The sequence below is a fragment of the Taeniopygia guttata genome, chromosome 19 (genome assembly GCF_048771995.1).
Source record: "Taeniopygia guttata chromosome 19, bTaeGut7.mat, whole genome shotgun sequence".
Lineage (NCBI taxonomy): Eukaryota > Metazoa > Chordata > Aves > Passeriformes > Estrildidae > Taeniopygia > Taeniopygia guttata.
This window is the reverse complement of record NC_133044.1, coordinates 8,049,512-8,067,740: the sequence shown is the minus strand read 5'-3', so window position 1 is coordinate 8,067,740 and position 18,229 is coordinate 8,049,512. Positions and strand designations below refer to the sequence as shown.

At 48.2% G+C, this 18,229-nt stretch overlaps 1 protein-coding gene across 6 annotated transcripts in view; it reads left to right on the top strand.

Annotated features, from left to right (window-relative positions):
* The window catches only part of GTF2IRD1 (GTF2I repeat domain containing 1), a 69,294-nt gene that overhangs the window by 32,195 nt on the left and 18,870 nt on the right, over positions 1 to 18,229 (top strand). For 5 of the 6 annotated variants that reach the window (XM_012568760.5, XM_072916791.1, XM_012568762.5 and 2 more), the window contains exons 7-18: positions 669 to 758; positions 1,567 to 1,650; positions 3,012 to 3,195; positions 4,391 to 4,416; positions 6,938 to 7,058; positions 9,464 to 9,501; positions 10,525 to 10,605; positions 12,306 to 12,395; positions 12,945 to 13,004; positions 13,481 to 13,546; positions 16,656 to 16,839; positions 18,007 to 18,065. In XM_012568760.5, the coding sequence (XP_012424214.5) occupies positions 669 to 758; positions 1,567 to 1,650; positions 3,012 to 3,195; positions 4,391 to 4,416; positions 6,938 to 7,058; positions 9,464 to 9,501; positions 10,525 to 10,605; positions 12,306 to 12,395; positions 12,945 to 13,004; positions 13,481 to 13,546; positions 16,656 to 16,839; positions 18,007 to 18,065 (1,083 nt within the window). The remainder of the gene's footprint in view (positions 1 to 668; positions 759 to 1,566; positions 1,651 to 3,011; positions 3,196 to 4,390; positions 4,417 to 6,937; positions 7,059 to 9,463; positions 9,502 to 10,524; positions 10,606 to 12,305; positions 12,396 to 12,944; positions 13,005 to 13,480; positions 13,547 to 16,655; positions 16,840 to 18,006; positions 18,066 to 18,229) is intronic. The other variant, XM_012568764.5, reaches the window with a different exon arrangement.

Below are 18,229 nucleotides of genomic sequence, written 5' to 3'. Positions count from 1 at the left end.
AGGGGTCCAAAGGGGACAAGATGGAGGAAATTGGGTGTGTCTTGTCCTTTTTCTCCTTCTTCATGCCCTCCATGTTTCACTGTGGTGTTGGCATTTTTCTGTTGGTTTAGGCTGGGGACACACTGTTCAATGTAGGTGACAGATATTGGCACGTTATTGTAAATCCAGCACAGGTAGTTTGTGGTATTTAATGTTTGTAACATCCCACTGAGGGCAGAGCCCCACACGCTGCCCTGCAGGACAGAGCTGCGGCAGGGCAGCAGAACATGTCAGAGATAAACAGAATAAACAACCTTGAAACCAGCACAGACTAATTATGACTTCTTCTTTGGCAGCGGGGCTGAAAGACAGAGACTTTCTAAATCTCAGAATCGTCAATACCTCAGATTCCGACATGAGCAGAGCCATGCTGCACTGCCTCAGCCCTTCCCTAGGTGCCTGTAAGGTGTTGGCAGGGCACACCTCTGGTTTTGCCCCAAAATGATGGGTGCTGCACCACCAGGCCAGAAAGGCAGCGGGAATGGGGATGGCAGGGGTTGGCCAGGTGTCACAGGTCAGGGTGCATGGAGGAGAGACAGAAGGGGTGGCAGGGGACAGCACTCAGGGTCTTGTTGTGGTGTCTGGAGCACTCTCATCAGCCCTTTCTCCTTGTCTCCCCTCTTGTCCAGGACAGAAATCATCAGTCTCCGGAGGTCCCCTCATCCAGAATGTGCACTCATCCAAGCGCATCCTCTTCTCCATCGTCCATGACAAGACAGGTCTGTGTCCTGCTGTCCTGCTCCAGCATTAGAGGCAGCCTTAGTGAAAGGTTTCCCCTCACCACATCTCTCCCCAGCAGTCTCCCAGCCCTCTCCCTGGCAATGCTGGAGGGGATGCATCTCACATTGGAGCCAAGACCTTCATCTCTGCTCCAGTCCATCCCTGCCATTCCGAGATGCTGCTAGTGGTCCTTGAGCACTGCTGGCTGCCTGGGAATTCCCATCTCTGCTTCCTGCACAGGGAGCCAAGGCATGGCTTTGGGACAGGATGTTTGCCCCAGCTGCAAACAGCACATACCTGCTGAAAACTTGGCATTATTTCCAGATGACTGAAAGCCTCTAGTCCCAGTGGGATTCTGCTGCAGTGCCTGGGGGGATCAGCAGTGGGGAGGAGATTGCCATTTCTCCACCTCCACTGTGTGCCTGCCTTAAAGAGGAGAAAAAAAATATGGGTGGGAAGGTTGGGGAAGAGGAGAAGAAGGAAAAGATCCACCTGTGAAAGTGTTGTACCTTTCAAGGGTTCATTCCAGGTGGAGTTGGCTCTGTCCAAGAGGGTCTTTCATTCCAGGCTGAGAAATTTTATGGGGTCATTTCTTAGGAATCTGCTCTGCATGTGCCAAGGAGAGTGCTTAGGTCAGAGACTGGAGAAGCCCAGACCTTATCTGCCAGCCTGGCAAAATTTGCTCAGGAGCAGGGAAACAATTTTTAAAGTCTTGTTCCTGTTTCACAGCACTTTGCAGGAGAAAAGTGCATCTGCTGTGTACGAACCATATGGAAGTTTCTTATTTCTTGTATTTTGTTTTGATAGATAAGTGGGACAGTTTTATAAAAGAAACTGAAGACATCAACACCCTTAGGGAGTGCGTGCAAATTCTTTTTAACAGCAGATATGGTGAGTAGGAGTTAATATCCCATTATGCATCTGCAGTGCTTGTGGATTGCATATCATTATATAGCAATCATTTTTGTTCCCTAACACAGCAGCAGAAGCCATATGCTAGAGCTCCCTGCTCTTCCTAACACATTTAGCTCAGCAGCTCCCAGTCTCCTGAAGGTTATGTCAATATTTCTGTTTGGAGCCCCACACCATTGTCAAGGAATTTATAACTGGGCTGTAAAACAGTCCTCTCTGGGAATGTGGATCATAGCACTTGGGGACCAGGAGAGGTGGCATGTGGCCCTTTTACATACATGTGGCAGGTAAAAAGAAGGTGGTGGTTGTTGCAGCTGCTTTTTTCTCCATTTGCACGGCTTGCATATGTTGTTGGTGCTCCCTTTGCTATGGGCAGTGCTTTTGGTGTAGCTCCTGGGCAATGGGGCAGGTGGAAGCTTGGGAAATCACTTGGGGCTGTGGGCACTTCAACTGTGCCATCCCTGTCAGGCTGTGTAATTCTTGAGTTACAGATGGGCTGTAGATGTGTGCTCTGTCACATGTGAGTTGTGTATGGGCTTGAGACAAGCCCTTTAACTTGATGTATAGATGTGATGCTGGAGTGTGTCCAAAAGATAACAGAGCTTAGCAAGAGTCTGGAGCACCAGTCTGATGAGGAGCAGCTGAGGGAGCTGTGGGGGCTCAGCCTGGAGAAAAGGAGGCTCAGGGGGAACCTTCCCACTCCCTACAATTAGCTGAAGGAGGTTGTAGCCAAGTGGGACTCAGTTTCTTCTCCCAGGTAACAAGTGATAGAATTAGAGGAAATTGCTTCAGGCTGCTCCAGGCAAGGTTTAGATTCTTCACTGAAAGGATGGTCATGTATTGGCATAGGCTGCCCAGGGTAGTGATGTAGTCACCATCCCTTGAAATGTTCAGAAAAAGCATATGGATGTGGCACTTGGGGACATGATTTGGTGAACATGGTGCTGCTGGGTTAACAGCTGGACTCAACCTTGGAGGCTTTTTCTAACATTAACAATTTTATGATTCCACGTGCTATGCAGATTGTGAATCACAGAGCTCACAAACCTGCTGGGGTGGGTCACAAGGAGTTTGGGAATGATATCTGGACTAGCTCACTCCTGGTTTGAGCATCACTGCGCGTGTCTGGGAGTTTTGGAAGACACTTAGCTGTGTTTGCTGCTTTCCTTTTTGTCCCATTTCCCATGGGAGAGCTGCTCCTGGGGCTCACTTTCTGGGACAAGCAGAAAAGAGGGCAGAAGGCTTTTGCTCTGCTTGATTTCAAGCCCTCACACCTTTGTTTCAGCATCTGTAGAAGACAAAGCGCTTGTGTAAATGAAAACCATGTGTTCATCTTCCAGCTGAAGCCTTGGGGTTAGACCACATGGTCCCTGTCCCATACAGGAAGATTGCCTGTGACCCCGAGGCAGTGGAGATCATTGGCATCCCAGACAAAATACCTTTCAAAAGACCTTGCACCTACGGGGTCCCCAAACTCAAACGGATACTGGAGGAGAGGCACAACATCCATTTTGTCATCAAAAGGTGGGTGGCAAGGACAGCAAAAGGAAGTGTATGGCTCAAGGATGCCAGGGATTTGAGCTGTGCTCCCTCCATGCTCACAGGGTTTGTTTTGACACAAAAAACTCATTTCAGCCTCTTTCATAAGACAGCTCCTTCCCCCTGCAAACCTCTGGTTTTCATCTCTCTCTGTTTCTGCCAGGATGTGGCAGAGCTGGCTGTGCCATGATGACCCCCAAGTTCTGCCACCCTGTTTTATGTGTGGCACCAAACTTTGCCAGTGCCACCTCAAACATTTGAAGGTGGTTACAGCACCTTCAGTGACATTTGGTGGATGGGAGTGATGCCCCGGGTGGAGGGAGGAACATCCATATTCTCACAGGGATTCCCATCCACCTTGTTTTTCACTGATCACTTGTGCACATCCTCTGTCTGGTGATGAGAATCTATCACCTACAAGCCAGGCACTGTGTCCAGGTGTCTGCCTTTCCACTGGCTAGGAGGAGTGGATATATTCCTAGTAATCACTGTGCTGTGCAATCTCTCTTTGCTTCTCTATCAGGAAAATCTGCTCTATAATACATTGATTTATCCAGTCCCTGCCTATGCAGCACTTGTGTTGTTCCATTCCTAGAAGTGTGAAACTACAGCACAGAAAAATCCTGGACAAGGTTCCCAAGGGGGCTAAAATCACTTACATTGATGAAATTCAGGCATCCTGAAAGGGATTAGCTTTCCTGATGTAATTTGATAGAGAAGCCACTTTGTCCTGCTTTGTCCAGGCTGGATCAAGATGTGGGATGTGGCCTGGACACAGTTTGCTCCTATGAGCAAAGCTGTGGGTAGCACCAAAATACAATATTCAGGAGACTGGTGACATCATGGTCAGTGGTCTGCATTGGAAATTGGAGATCCAGTAACAGCTACTTTGGTCCCACTGTTTCTTTTTGTAAAGACAGCCTATTGCAGCCTCAGTTAATTAGTTAAATTAAGACAATGACTTAGAAGCAGATTTCGATGTGCTTTACTTAAAAAGCACATGCCACAATGTTGCTTGGCTGCACAACAGGCTTTTTTTTTTTTCTGAAAAATTCATTCAGTATTTCTAAAGAATGGAAAACATTACTAGTTTGACTTGGTTTAATGCTATTCATTATTAAACCTCCTGCTCAGTCATTATCAGCATATATTTCTAATTATTTTTTTCCTTTTCTCCTAGGATGTTTGATGAAAGAATTTTTACAGGTACGTTCTCCAGATCCTTTGATTTATTGCCCATAAAATTGAAAGGTTATCCAGAGAAGCAGAGTTGAAATAATGTCACCTGTAAGCAGAGGAAGTGTAGGACACATGCAGTTATGCTCAGTAAGGAGAAGCCTTGTCTGTGCCCTACACAGAACATGCTGAGATTGCCTTTGCCTGGTATCACTGCAAGCTCTGTACTCTCCTTAAAAATTCAGTTTTGAAGGTTTAAGTGAGAATTCCTGGTGTGTGAGGCTGGGCTGGCTTCTGAATCAGGCTGAGCCACAGTAGAGGCCGTATCTGTAATTTCGAGAGGAAGAAAATTACTGCTGTGTTCCTCACTGGTAAATTATCCTTTATTTGACTTTCTTTGCTCTGTGTTTTTACTTCTTTTTTCTCTGAGCTGGAAAAGCCAGACTAATTCTTTACTGTGAGGGTGGCAAGGCCTTGGCACAGGTTGCCCAGAAAAGCTGCCCCATCCTTGGAAGTGTTCAAGGCCAGGTTGGGCAGGGCTTTGAGCAATCTGGGATTTTGGAAGGTGTCCCTGCCCATGGCAGGGGGTGGAACAGGATGTTCTTTAAGGTCTCTTTGAACCCAAACCATTCCATGATTCCATGATAAGTGCTTCTTGGCAGATCCAAGGAGAGAGGTACCCATGCTGTCAGACTCAACCCACTGCCCTCATACACACCTGGAATGTGGCATTGCATCCAGATTTATCACACCTGGGTCCTGGATTGCCTGGGCTTGGCTCACAAGTAAAGGCATGTTTTGGGGTGATGTTTTGGGTTTTTTCCTCCTGAGCTGCCAACTGCACATGCTGGTAGCTCTCCAGACACCTTTTTCCCCCCTTTTTCTCTGCCAGCCAGATTATTACTCTTGCCCCACAACAGCCCCAGCCCTAAGAGTGCTTCCTGAGCATGGTGAGGGTCCCACCTACATGGGGAATGTCTTTGTCTAAAGCTATTAATGGCTTTTTTTTTCCTCAAGAAAACTATTTCTTTAAGCTCTAGCCCATCCCCAAGGGATGGAGCACTGAGCTGGGTTTTGGGATGCTTGGATTTTCCTTGCATAATGCCTGCATGGTATCTGGGGGAGGCATCATGTACATCTGCACACCAGCTCCAGACCTGCTCCACTGTGCTGTGGGCTTCTGGATTTCATGGTAGGCAGGTGCAGGTCAGCATATTTAGAGATGAGGAAGCAAACCCAGCAGAACTGAGGTGGGTGACAAGTCCCACCCTCCTGACAGTTCCCTGCAGGGCTACCAGAAGCAAAACCCATTAAACCTGGCTCTGTGTGGTTTGTGTCAGCACATCAGCTTGTGCAAAAAAAACCCAGCATCTGCTGAGTCAGGAGGTGCCATTTCTGCAAAGATATTCTTTTCTGAGTGGAGCTGTATTTTAAGTTGCCATTTGTGAAGTATCCCAAAGCTTCCCCATAAAGTTTTGCTCACCCTTTAATTAAAATACCCACCACTGCTCAGAAACCTATTTTTGTTACTCCCCTGGGTAGCAGCTTCAGGCAGGCTGTGCTGGTGCAAGAAAAAGATTTGGTTCATAGAAAGCACAAATTAAAAGGAGCCTTTTGGACTGTTAGTAGATAAATAGTGTTTTTAAGGTTCTGTATTTCTGCTGATCCTATTGCCAGAGCCCTGCCCTTTCTTGCAGGCTGGAACCAAAAGGAAAGTGGCATCAGGTTCCCATTGATGGAATATGTCTTAGAAGGGTGAGGATGTTGTAATGGTGCTTTGAGACCAGCAAAGGGCCTCTGACAACAGCTGTTTAAGCAGACACCTTGTGGTTTCTGCAATGTAGTCTCACTCCCTCCTTGCCCCAGCCCTCATTCTTCAGCTCTTTGCTCACCTTCCCTGCCTGATTTTATTTCCTACTCTGTCTTCAGATTACTCTTTCCATCTCCAAGGTCATTGATGAGGCTTCATTTCAGCTCCTTTCAGGCTGCTCAGGAACAGAGAAGGGAGAGAGGAAGTTTTTCATGGTGGCAGGATGCTTCTGTCCTTCTTTGTGTCACTGTACCAGAGATTTCTCCTGCTGCTTGGAGGGCTTGGAGCCGTGAGACAGGGCTGCCTGTGTCTCTGCTACTCTGTTCTGCCAAGTTTACATCCAGTGCAGCACATCCCCTCCCTTGGGACAGGGACAGCTCTCCCCACTTCAGGGTTTGCTCCTGGGGCAGTGATCCATGGCCCTGGGTTTTCTGACCTTAGTCCCTACCTCTTGGAGCCCTTGTCCTGTCAGCCAGCCCTTTCTGGAGATGCTCTTCCCTGGCAGGGCTTCCCAGCACACACACAGGTATGGAGAGGTTTAAGCAAATGTTTTGCTAATATTTTAACATGTGAACCCAGTGGATTCAGCACCCTTGTCTTTGCAAGCAGATGACACTTGAAAACCTGCTCCCCTCTCCTGACCTCAGCTCAAGGACTAGGAAGGGAACAAACTGCAACATTGGCACCTCCAGTTGCTAATCCTGGTTTTGCTTTTTTTTCCCAAAACCCACCATGCAACAGGAAGCAAATTTACCAAAGATCCAACCAAGCTGGAGCCCTCCAGCCCTCCCCGGGAGATCTCCCCTGAGCCTCACCGTGGGGCCACGCTGGAACTGGTGGGGACCTCTCAGGCCAACAGCAGGTAAGTGGAACTTCTGTCCCTGTTCCCTGTAAAGTGACATCCCTCAGAGAGTTGTTTTGGGGCTATTAATGTGCACAGCAGGTTCCTGATGTGTTCATCAGCAATGTCCAGTGGGTGCAGGGGTTGCCATGAGTGCAATTCACTAAGCTGGAGCATCAGGGAGATGTTGTGAGTCCATAATGGGAAGGTGAGTGGCTAAACTGGTGCTGCTTCCCTACCTCCCTAAAATCCCACTGCAGTGGGGTAGTCAATTAGTCAGCACTGGAGGAGGCCAAGCAGCCCCATCTTTTTGCAAGCTAAAGTTTGGAATCATTAATTTTGGTCAAAACTGATGAAATGAGGGCCATGCCTGGGATTATCTGCTGGAACTGTCTCTGGTGTTAATGCATGACCTAAAGGATTTACCCTCAGCCCACACTGTAACAACATCCTGCTAATTAAGCCTTGCTTGTTTAGAAAGCTCACAAGGAGCCTAACATTTAATAAAGGTGGGGTTATGCAGTCCTGCAGGGTGGGAGATTTTTTTATGAGAGTACCTGTTTCTGTTACAACTGTGCCATGAGCTAGACAGGTCAAAAACATGCTGGCAGCACCTGTGGAGTATGTATCACACAGCATACAGCTTTCCAACCCAGACTGAGACATCCAGGAGGAGTTTTTATAGCCCCAGTTTCCTTCATTCTTAATTCAGTGGAAGCAAGGTGTAATTTAGTCTCTAAAATCACTTTAAGGAAGAGAGACAGGCAGCAGTTTATAGCATTATGAATTGCTGTAAGACAAGGAACCTTCTCCCAGCCTTGCTTCACACAAATGAAGTAAAGAATGCTCTTCAGCTTCTCTGGCACAAAGCCTCACTGCCCAGCACTGACAGCTCCACCAGCTGTGGCTTCAGACAGTGCTGTGTGGTTGCTAAACTCTGCAGGTCAGGATGGGGAAATAAGGTAACTTGTCTTTGTCCCATCCATGACACTTCCTGGGTTCCTTTCTTTTCTTGGCTCTTTGTTGACATGAACCTGTGAGAGGTTGGAGTCTCTTCTGGTTCTCCCCAGTGCTTATTCAGGTTTGCTCCCTTGGATGTGGCTGCTGCCTGCCCCTAAAGCATGTCTGGGACAGCAGAACCTCAGTGAGTAAGCCTGGCAATATGGCCAATACTGAAACATCAAAACTTTGGAGGGCAGAGACCTCTTGAGCTGCCCAGTCTGGAGAGTTGGCATTTGTCTCCAGCTTTCTGGGTATCTTCAGCTTCTTCCCAAAGGAGGGTTTGTAGGAGATTGTTTTTCTGTTCTTTCTGCAAATGAGGAACCTCTGTGCCTTGGTGGGAGTGTTACCATAGGAATGGGCCCCCCAGGTCAGAGTCCTGCTCCAGGGAAAGTGCAGTGTCCAATACTCCAGGAGAAGGGCCAGACACTGTGAGGTGTAATGCACTCCCCAGAGAAGCACTTCCCCTAAATTTCCCTGGTGAAAAGTTTACTTTGACCTGAAGTGGGAGAGTTTAAAACCCTCCCCAAGGCTCCCAGGTAGTAAATATATCTTCTAGACCAATGACCCTTTTTGCCTTTCCACATTTAGGAAGAACATTTCTAGAGCACTCCTGGCTTGTTTTGTGGTTTGTTCTGGTGATGCTCCTGAGTGGATTTAGGCAAGTGAGAAGTGCTTTTGAGCATTCCTCCTGAGGTGCTGGCTCAGATGGATTTTCCTTCCCCCTGAAGGACCAACATTGTGAAGGAGTGCTTTTTCCAGAGTGGTTCTTTAGGTCCTTTACTGCCAAAGAGCTGTGGTTGTCCTTGTTCAAGAGAGAGACAAGAAAGCACATGCATCCTGGGAATGCAAAATAATCTCATTTCGATGCAGAACAACTTGTGTAAACTCCTGAGCATGTGGAGTTAACTGTAGATGGGAATTTGGGATAGTGGCCCAGTGTTCAGTGAAGAAAAGCTTTGAAATGAATAAATATTTACCAAATCAATTGATTTTTTTCCTTTCTCCCTATTTTTTACCTCCATGAGTGACCATGTTGTAATAACACTTATGCACTGTTCTCTGTCACAAAGGGATGGAGCCAACCAAGTTTTGGGCTTAAAAACAACCTCTCTTGTTTTCAGGAGCTCTCTGCTGCAGTTCCATCCGTGGGTGTCCAGAGGCAGGGCTGCCATCAGCAAGGGTGCAAGACCAGGGGGGTTTGAGTGCAGGGTTTATTTCCAGAGAAACTCACAGACCTTGCAGCCGTGGATGCCCTGGGGCTGTGGGTGTAGTGGCCTTGGGGACCCCTCTGTAGCTCCTGCAGCCCTCTGTGACACCAGGCAGCATTTCTGTCTCCTGCCAGGGTCAGTTCACACACCACTGGGTGTTAAGCTCTCTCTTTTCTTACACCATGACCACCTTTCTTGTCTGCCTTTCCCTTTCAGGTCTGAGAAGTGTAATGTTTCTGAAGGCTGTGAACCAGGTGAGGAATAATTCATTTTCTCTTGCAAGACAGTGTTATGGGGGGCACTCTAGAGAAAGATGCCTGCAAAGTAACTTGAATGTGTGACTTTAGTTGCCTGATTGCACCACAGTGCAGTTCTCTAAGGACTTTATCCCCATTTGATTGATGCAGAGATGAAGGCTCATACCCCCTGACCCTCCAGCTGGGGCCTAAAAATGCACAAATTGAAATAATGAAACTTAAGCATGTGCATAAATGCAAAGCTAAGGGAAGGCTTCACTCTCTGAGCTCCTTTGAAAGCCACCACAGAGAAGTCAGCAGTGTTGGTGTTCTGAGCACCATGAATGAAAAGGAAGTGCTTTTCCACAGATGTAGGGGCCTGGACCATTGAAACACCACACCAAGGCATGCAGCTTGCCTTTCCAAGCTGCAAGCTGGCACTCAGTGCCTTGCAGTCCATCTATCCCACCCAAAGTGAGGAAATTTGTCTTGAGAGAAGAGGAAGCTGGGCAGAGGACTGTGGGCAGCCTTTCCCTGGGACAGCCTCCTCCTGGGGCAGCTGCTCAGCACAGGCTTTCATCTGCTGGGCTTGAAACCTGAATTTCACCAGGGTTCAGCTGGTCTCATGTGGTGTGAAGCACCTTCAGTCAGAATAGGGGCAAGTTCCAGGCACGAGTTTGGGAGCATTAAAATTGCTGGGAGCCACCCACTGGAGACAGCTCCTCTGGTGTCTCCACCAGCACCCATTGGTGGCCCAGCTCATTTGAAGTGAAGAAAGCCAGGAAACAAGCATTTCACAAGGTCCAGCTGCCAGTTTGTGGGCACCTACAGCTCCTGCCAGCCAAGCTGTTTACAGAACCATGCCCACAGGTGTCCCTGTGGGTACCTGCACGCCGTGGGCCACCTGACTGAAGCCTTGGTGTTGTGGCAAGCTCAGCTGGTGCTGAAGTGACAGCTGGCCACGCTTTCCCTGCATTGCTGCTGTGCTGGGCAGGTTGCTGGATCCTGTTGGCGACTGCCTTCCCTTGCCTTTCCCCATAGGTACCTCAGGAGAGCTAGGTGGGATCAGGCAGATCAAAATCGAACCAGACGAGCTGAACATCATCCAGATCACCGTACCAGGTAGCTGCTGGGGTACCATCTGTGTGCAGTGGTGGCTGCCCAGGCAGGGTTCATATTTCAGCATCATGTTTCAGCATTTTCCTTCGAGAAGAGGTATCTGCAGGGTGTTTCCCAGCATGTAGGGTTCCCTCAGGTACCTGAAGTGGTCTTCTTTGGCTGACATAGGAGCATATTGAGGTTTCCTGGGAGAATTGGAAGGTGTTTTAGGGTTCTTTGTTGATTTTCTCTCTCCTTCATTGCTTTCCTACCTTGCCTTTCCCCTGGAGAAAGCGAGTCTGGTTTGCTGCTTTGCTTCATGGCAGGATCCCAGGTATTGAGTACAGGATGCTTTTGAAGAGGTCCTTCATTTAGAAAAGCAGCCTGGTTTTGAAGAGTTCATAAAAACTAATAGTAGGCAATAGTAGGCAGGTTTATAATATTAAGCACATGCTAAAAATGTGTTGGAATTGTTGACACTGATGGGGGAAATTCCCCACATTTCTGCCCAGAGAGGTCAGTGGCAATGGGTTGTGATGGAGATGACATGCTTGAGGGGCAGCTGGGAGAGTCAATTTTCCACTTACCTGTCCTGGACAGTGCAGCAAGTGGTAGGATGATCCTCATGGTTTAATGAGTGGATTGTTAGCAGTTTGCATTTTCAGTGTGCTTTACAAACATTAATTAATAACCTCCACAGAATGAGGGCAGCAACAGAACTCTAATATGCCTGTGGGTGAGTGATTCTGGGGACAGCAGTGACACCAGGCCCCACCACACCAGTTGTTGCACCTAAATTGTAGCAGTCCACTTAGTAAGGTGATAGTTGAGGGTCACTCCAGGATTGGTGTAGAATAGACTTATCTATGGTTACTAGAGCAAAAGGAGAAGGAACAAGGTATATGGTAGATGAAACATTTTCTTTTTCAACTCGGCAGCTAATGGAAGAGAAGAGAGTTGATACGTGGTAAGCTGGAGGTCCATGGGAGGAGTGGGAAGAATTACCACTTGTCCAGTGGCAGGAGATCATACCTCAAGTCCAGAGTCCCCCTCTTCTTGCCTTATTTGAAGATCGAGTTGAATCAGAGGGAATACAGCTGAAGGCAAGGAGGAGGATTAATAGAAAAGAGGTGCTCACCTACAGGGAGAAACTGGTGAAATTTGGGTTATTTATCCTGTGAGGTCAGAAGCAACCTGGCTGAAGTATATAAACTAGTTGAAACTTCATTTAGAGCTGAATTTGGGTGTGTCTGAGGACATTGGACAGCCTAGCACTTAGGGAGATAGGTTTAATGTAAAGGAAACCAAAATAGAGTTGATTTTGTTGAGAAAGGTAGCATTAGTGGACTCGTTTCCTCCCATGTAGTAGCTAAATCAAGCAGCATTAGCTTTTTAAGTCAAAATTGAGAGTCTAGATGGAATTAAGCCAAGTAAATAATTTAAATTAGTTTTGCTCTTCACCCTCTGTGGAGATAAGGAAGAGATTTTTGCTTCTTTCCCTCAGACCAAGAGGTCAGGTCTGTGTCAGGGATGAGCTCTGGGTGGTTCTGGGAGGAAGAAGGCAGATGCATCCCCAGAGCATCTTCTGGTGGTATGTGGGGCTCCTGGGAGTGGGGGGCCCTTTGCTCAGCCCGTGCTGATGGCCAGGAGCCTCTGGAGGCTGTTTTGGGGACAGTGTCCTGCTGGCATCAGAGCACAGGGTGCCCGTGGGGTTTTGTCCGCAGACCGATCGCCGAGCTCCGTGGAGATGCAGGACCCGGTGCCCACGCACGTGGCCTCGGATGAACCAAGATACATCCTGGAAACTGCAGCAGGTACCAGAAGTGAAGCACCTGGGAGTCTGCACCGTAGGATGGGTGCTCATGCAGGTGTCAGAAATGAGTAAATATTATTTATTATTAAAGTGGTGGAGTTCAAGACCCAGTTCCAGAGTCTTGGCCTCAGCGAGGCCAGCAGGAGCTCTGATGGACTGGTGGGTTTTCTGGATAAATGGTGGATTTTCTGGCACTGCTGCTCCCTTCCATCCTCTCTTCAGCTCCAGCATGCTGCAAACCGAAGCCCCTTTGCCCAGTGCACACCTGCAATTTACCTGTGGGATATATGCTGGCCCTGTGGCTGCCCTTGCTCCTGCTGGGTCTCTCCTCTTCCAGAAAGTCCAACCCAAAGGATGGGCAGCCCCTTGTATGGAAGCACTGGTTTATTCTGCCAGTGCACCTCTTGGCATGCTGCTACCAGCCCAGCCTCTGCTGGGACACTTGTTCAGGGCAGTTGAGTGGTTGCAGGGCACCTGGAGAACTCCTGCTCATGTTTTGTCTGGTTTTGCTGGTGCCTGTGCTGCTGCTAACCCTCTTCTTCCTCGGCAGAGACAGAGAAGGGGTCCAGTGAGGAGTCTCGACACGAAGAAAAGCAGGTGGAGGGATCAGGTGAGTGTATGGTGAGCTCTGAGCATCACCCATCACTGCAGGTTTTTGGAAGGATGGATGCACACAGATGTATTTTAGGTTGGGTTTTGTGAGCTTCCTTTGTTATCAGCAAAGCTTTTAGCCTTTAGCCTCCAAAACCTCTTCCCACAGAAGGGCACCATTGTGTTCCACTCCTCTCCTTCTCTCCTTTTGTGCTTGAATTTATTTTTCCTTCTTTTTTTTTTTTTATTTTTGCTCCTGACTGCTAGCATGGCTCTGTAGCAGGTGCATCCTTGCCCTTCCTTGTTAGGAGATCAGTTTGGAGGCTGCTGTCAGAGGACTAGCACTGATTTGAGGGCATGAAGAGCAAATGGCTGTCTCTGCCAGAGGTCAGGCAGGGGCTGCTCACCTGGACCACAGTGCTTGCCCTGGAAGCAGCTGGTTGCTCAGAGCATTTCCCTGTATTGTTGTTTGTTTTTTGGTTTTTTTTTTTGCAGATGGTATAGGGGACATTTTAAGTCATTTGAGGAAACAAGTTGAAATTTTGTTCAACTCACGATACGGTAAGATGGTCATTAACACATGTTCATCATGCCAGCTGCTGGCTTTGTCACTGGCCATTTCCAAACCAGCAGCTGAGTGAAGGTGCAACCTAATTTGTTCATCTGCTGTCTGCTGGGCTCACAAATGCATTTGAAACCTCCTTCAGCCTTGTTGTTGCAGCTCTTCCCCCTGGTTTCCTTAAAGTTGTTTCACTGGTTGCAGCCCAGGAATTGCTGCCTTCATCCTGCAGAGGGAAGGTCCAAAGTGGTTCCCCCATCACTTGTCTGAGTCTCAGAGAGTGTTTTCCACCCACAATGATCATTGCATGGCTCAGGAAAGTTGGTGGCACCTCGGTGGTGGGGGCTGGCACTCAGCATGCTCTGCTCACCTCTGCTTAGAGAGGTTATTTAACTGAGAAAATATACAAGCAAGGTCACCCATGCATTTTTGAGAGCTGGCACACAGTTTTTGCCACTTTTAGGACCAGGAGATGTGGCTCTGCCTGACAGTCCTCAAAGGCCAGGGGCAGAGCTGAGCCGGTAGAGCCCACTGTGACCAGGGAAAGGAGATGAGCCAGGATGCACTCAGGCAGGGCTGGGCACTGGGGATGCAGCTGGAGCAGCCATTGGAGCAGTGGCTCTCAGTGCTCCCCATTTTACTACAGGAACAGGCTGGGAGCCCACACTGATGAGGTGGGGTTTTAACCTTGTCGTGGTTTGACACTGGCCAAACACCAGGTACCCACAAAAGTTGCTTCCTTACTTTTTTCTATTGCAGTTGGGCAAAGGAGAGGGTAAAAAAGTTAACAAAGGGCTCATGAGTTGATAGAGAAAACACTCTAAGGGCAAAACAGGTTCAAATTTAAAGGTATAAAGTAAATTTATTATTAACAGAGTGAGAGGAGGATAATGAGAAGTAACACAAGCCTTTAAAACATCTTTTTTGCCCCCCAGCCTCTCCCTCTTTCCCACCAACAGTGCAGGGAGACAGGGCGTGGGGGTCTTGGTCAGTTTGTCATTCGAGATCTTCTTCTGTTTGCTCAGGAAGAGGAGTCTTTTTTCTGCTGTGCTGTGAGGTCCGTCCCACAGGCAAACAGTCTTCCCAAAACTGCTGTGGTGTGGATCACTCATCCACAGGGTGCAGTCTTTTAAATCTAGGTTGCTCTAGCTTGGAAGCAAGGCCTTCTCTCTCTCTTTGTGTTTCCCACTGGATCACAGCTTTCTTGGCATCCACCCGCTCCGGCGTGAGCGCTTTTCCCACGGGCTGCAAGGGGATCTCTGCATCCCCCACAGACTTCATGCATTACAGGGGTTCAGTTTGTTTCAGCATAGTCCTCACCACAGCTTGCAGAGGAATCTCATCTCTGATGCTTGGAGCACCTCCTCCCTCTCTTCCTTTTCCACTGCCCTTGGTGCTGCCATGTTGTTTTCCCTCACATGTCCTCACGTCCTCCTTTTCCCTGACTAGAAGAAAAACTGCTGCTTGTAGGTTATTGCCTACAAATTCCACTAATTCAAAGATTTCTGTAAGATCCCACAGTGCCAAGAAGTTGATTTTGTCCAAGTTCCTGACTGGGAATGATTTATTAAAAAAATATGGATATTGATCTAGTATCGATATCCAAGTGTGACGGACAAAAACTCTCTAACAGTTTAAAGTTAGAAAGTGTATGTTTATTTGACACCGGGCAGCGTCCGGGATAGCTCCCAAATACACACCGCACCTTCCAGGTGATTACAGAGTCTTTTTATCCATACAAGTATTGAATATACAAAATACAAATACATATTCATAATTTTGGTACATCCTGTTCCCCGCTTCATATGCTAATCACGCCAAAAGCTATTAAGCATGCGTAGTTTGTCCCTTGAAATGGGTCGGTGGTCCCTTTTATGGGGAGGGGTCCCAAAATGAGGAAGTAAATGAAGTCTTCCTCGTTCTGACCTTTCTACCTTTTCAATGCAAATATGACAAATGAACTCTTGGTAGAACTCCCATTCCTTGTCTTCAATTGGTTTCAGAACAGAGGAGGCCCACAATTGTCTTATCTTCCTAAAAGCTATTTATCAGTTTCTATATTCTTCATTATAAACCCAGCTAACTAAACATTGTGCTGACAAGCAATTAATTATTAGTTAACTACTAACTCCTAACTTCATCAAGGCCTACTCATTTATTATTCTTATTTTAATTAACTCTAGTAAGGCTTATTTCTAACTAAAATCTTAGCTCCTCAAAATCTCTAAATGCCTTAAAGTTTACGTTTCAGGGAGCAGCCATGGTTGTGCTGTTGGCCGCGTGTCCCCGCTGCCGTGGCACTGGCACTGTTTAACACCTCCTCTCCTCACGCAGGGCACTGGGAAGGCGAAGCTGCCACTGCTGCCCTGCCCTTTTCACCTGTGGCACGGCTGCCAGGGGTGGCCAGGCTCACCACAGGCCGTGCCAAGGTGACAGCAGCCACAGCGGCTGCTGTGCCTCCCCACCCTGGGGAAAAACTGCCCGTGTGCTGTTTTGATTTTCTGCTTAAATGTGTCATCACAGAGGCATTGCCAGCCTCTCTAATTGACCCCACAGCACGTCCATCTTCAGAGCCTTCAGAGATTGGTTCTGTCAGATATGGTGGAAGCTTCTAGCAGCTTCTCAAAGAATCCACTTCTGTGGCCTTCCCCTGCTGCCAAATCAAGACAAACCTGGTTTTTCATCTATCCAAATAGCCCTGCTTGGCCTTGGCTGTTTGGTTGCTTTTGGCAGTATTTAGCAGAGCAAGGAGAGTGAGGACTCGCCATGCTGGGCTGCACAGGCTGATGGGCACATTCCCTGTCTCCTCACTTAGCAGAGAGGTTTCTACAGGGTCTGGATGTGGGTTTCCATTGCTTTGTGGAGAGATGCTTGCAGCCTTTATAGGAAGGCAGGCTGTGATAATGCAGCAAATGCAAAAGCCAGCTCCAGGTGGCTGCATGGCTCTGTCCCTCATCTCATATCTGCCAGTGTCAGGGACATCCCCACGAGGCACAGAGCCACCACAAACTCCCCAAAACCTCTTGAATCCCTCCAGCAACATACCATGCTGCTGTAGCTTAGCCCTGACATGGAGCTCCAGTAAACTAACGAGATTGGGTCCCCATGCAGCGAAAGCCATAGGAATATCAGAGCCAGTCAAAGTCCCCTACTCCAAGTTCCTGATGTACCCTGAGGACCTGTTTGTTGTGGGCTTGCCAGAAGGCATCCTGCTGCGCCGCCCCAACTGCTTCGGGATTGCAAAGCTGAAGAAGATCCTGCAAGCCAGCAACAACATCCAGTTTGTCATTAAAAGGTAAGGCAGGTGGGGTGGCTGTGCCTTGGGGAGGATGGTTGTGCTCAGAGCTCCTGCTGCTGTGCAGTGTCCTGGGGGGCACTCATCAATTGGTCACTATCAATAAATTTGCTTGATTAGAAGCAGATAAGGGTTGTTGCCTTGTTGGAGCCATCTGTGGGAGGCAGCAGTGGTGTTGTCATCTGTCCCTTCATGTCTTTTGGGTTTTTAACCTGCTTTTGCAAAGGTTTGGCCACGTCAGCAAGGATGGGTGAAGAGGCATTTAAAATTCAGGGTGCCCTGATGTGGAGCAAGGACAGGGGCTGGGAACCCTGGAGGGTTTTCCTACAGAAAGTGGCTCCAGCTGAGGTCCAGATGTGCATTTCTGCAAATGACATGCTGCAGACATGAGGAAAGATGCTGACCCTGGGGAGCAAGGGTGTCATAAGAACCGTGGGAGGCTGTGAAAAGCCACAACCAATGTAATGCAAGAGCATTGCCCTGAAAGAGGGAACAGATCCAGCTGAGATGGATTTTAAGATGTCTTAGGTATTTTGGGGATTTTGAGGATTTTAAGATGTCTTAGGTATTTTGGGGTCAGTTTCTGACCCAAATGCTGGCACAACCAATGCTGCAGGTGACTGAAACAGAAAATAAATATTGGGAGCGTGGAGATTTTGTGGTGGCAGAATATCAGCTCTCAGGTCAGCCCAATCATATTTTGGGATTTCCTCCTGTCGTGATCTCAGATCCATTCCTTTGTGACACAGCTTCAGTGCACCTTGTCAACAAGCCCTACTATCACTTCACTATGCAGCTTTAGTATTAGGTACCCAAATGGCAATTTTTTGAGTCAATTTTATGTTGAAACAAGCACAGCTTCTCCCATCCCTAAAAAACGTTCAGGACCACATCCACTAGAAGTCTGTAGCTGCTGAATTAAGCTGCTCAGTCATCACCTGCTTAATCTCATGCCAAGGAGTGACACATCAGCTCATTAAAGAGCCTGTCAGCATGAAAACTATGTCCAAAGTTCTCCTGCTGTGTTGTAGGAGCTTTTAAATGGCATTAGCCAGTCAGAGTGAATGGTTTGTGGCTGTGGGAGTGGTGTCCTGAGGCAGCTGGAGCAGCAGTTTGTCGCTGGCAGGGAGGTCACTCACATGCCCTCTGCTTCTCCCTGTTTTGCAGACCGGAGCTGCTGGCGGAGGGCGTGAAGGAGTCGGTGTCAGACAGCCCAGCAGCCAAAGGTAGGCTGAAAGACACCCAGCAGCTGGGCTGGTCAGGTCTAGGTAGGAGAGGAGTGAGAGTGGTTTCCTACAGCCTTCCCTCCCCACCTTGTTTTTTGGCTGGACAACCCCTCCCATGCATCCCCCTTGGCAGCGCTGTGAATCCTAATTCCTCTTGTGTCCCC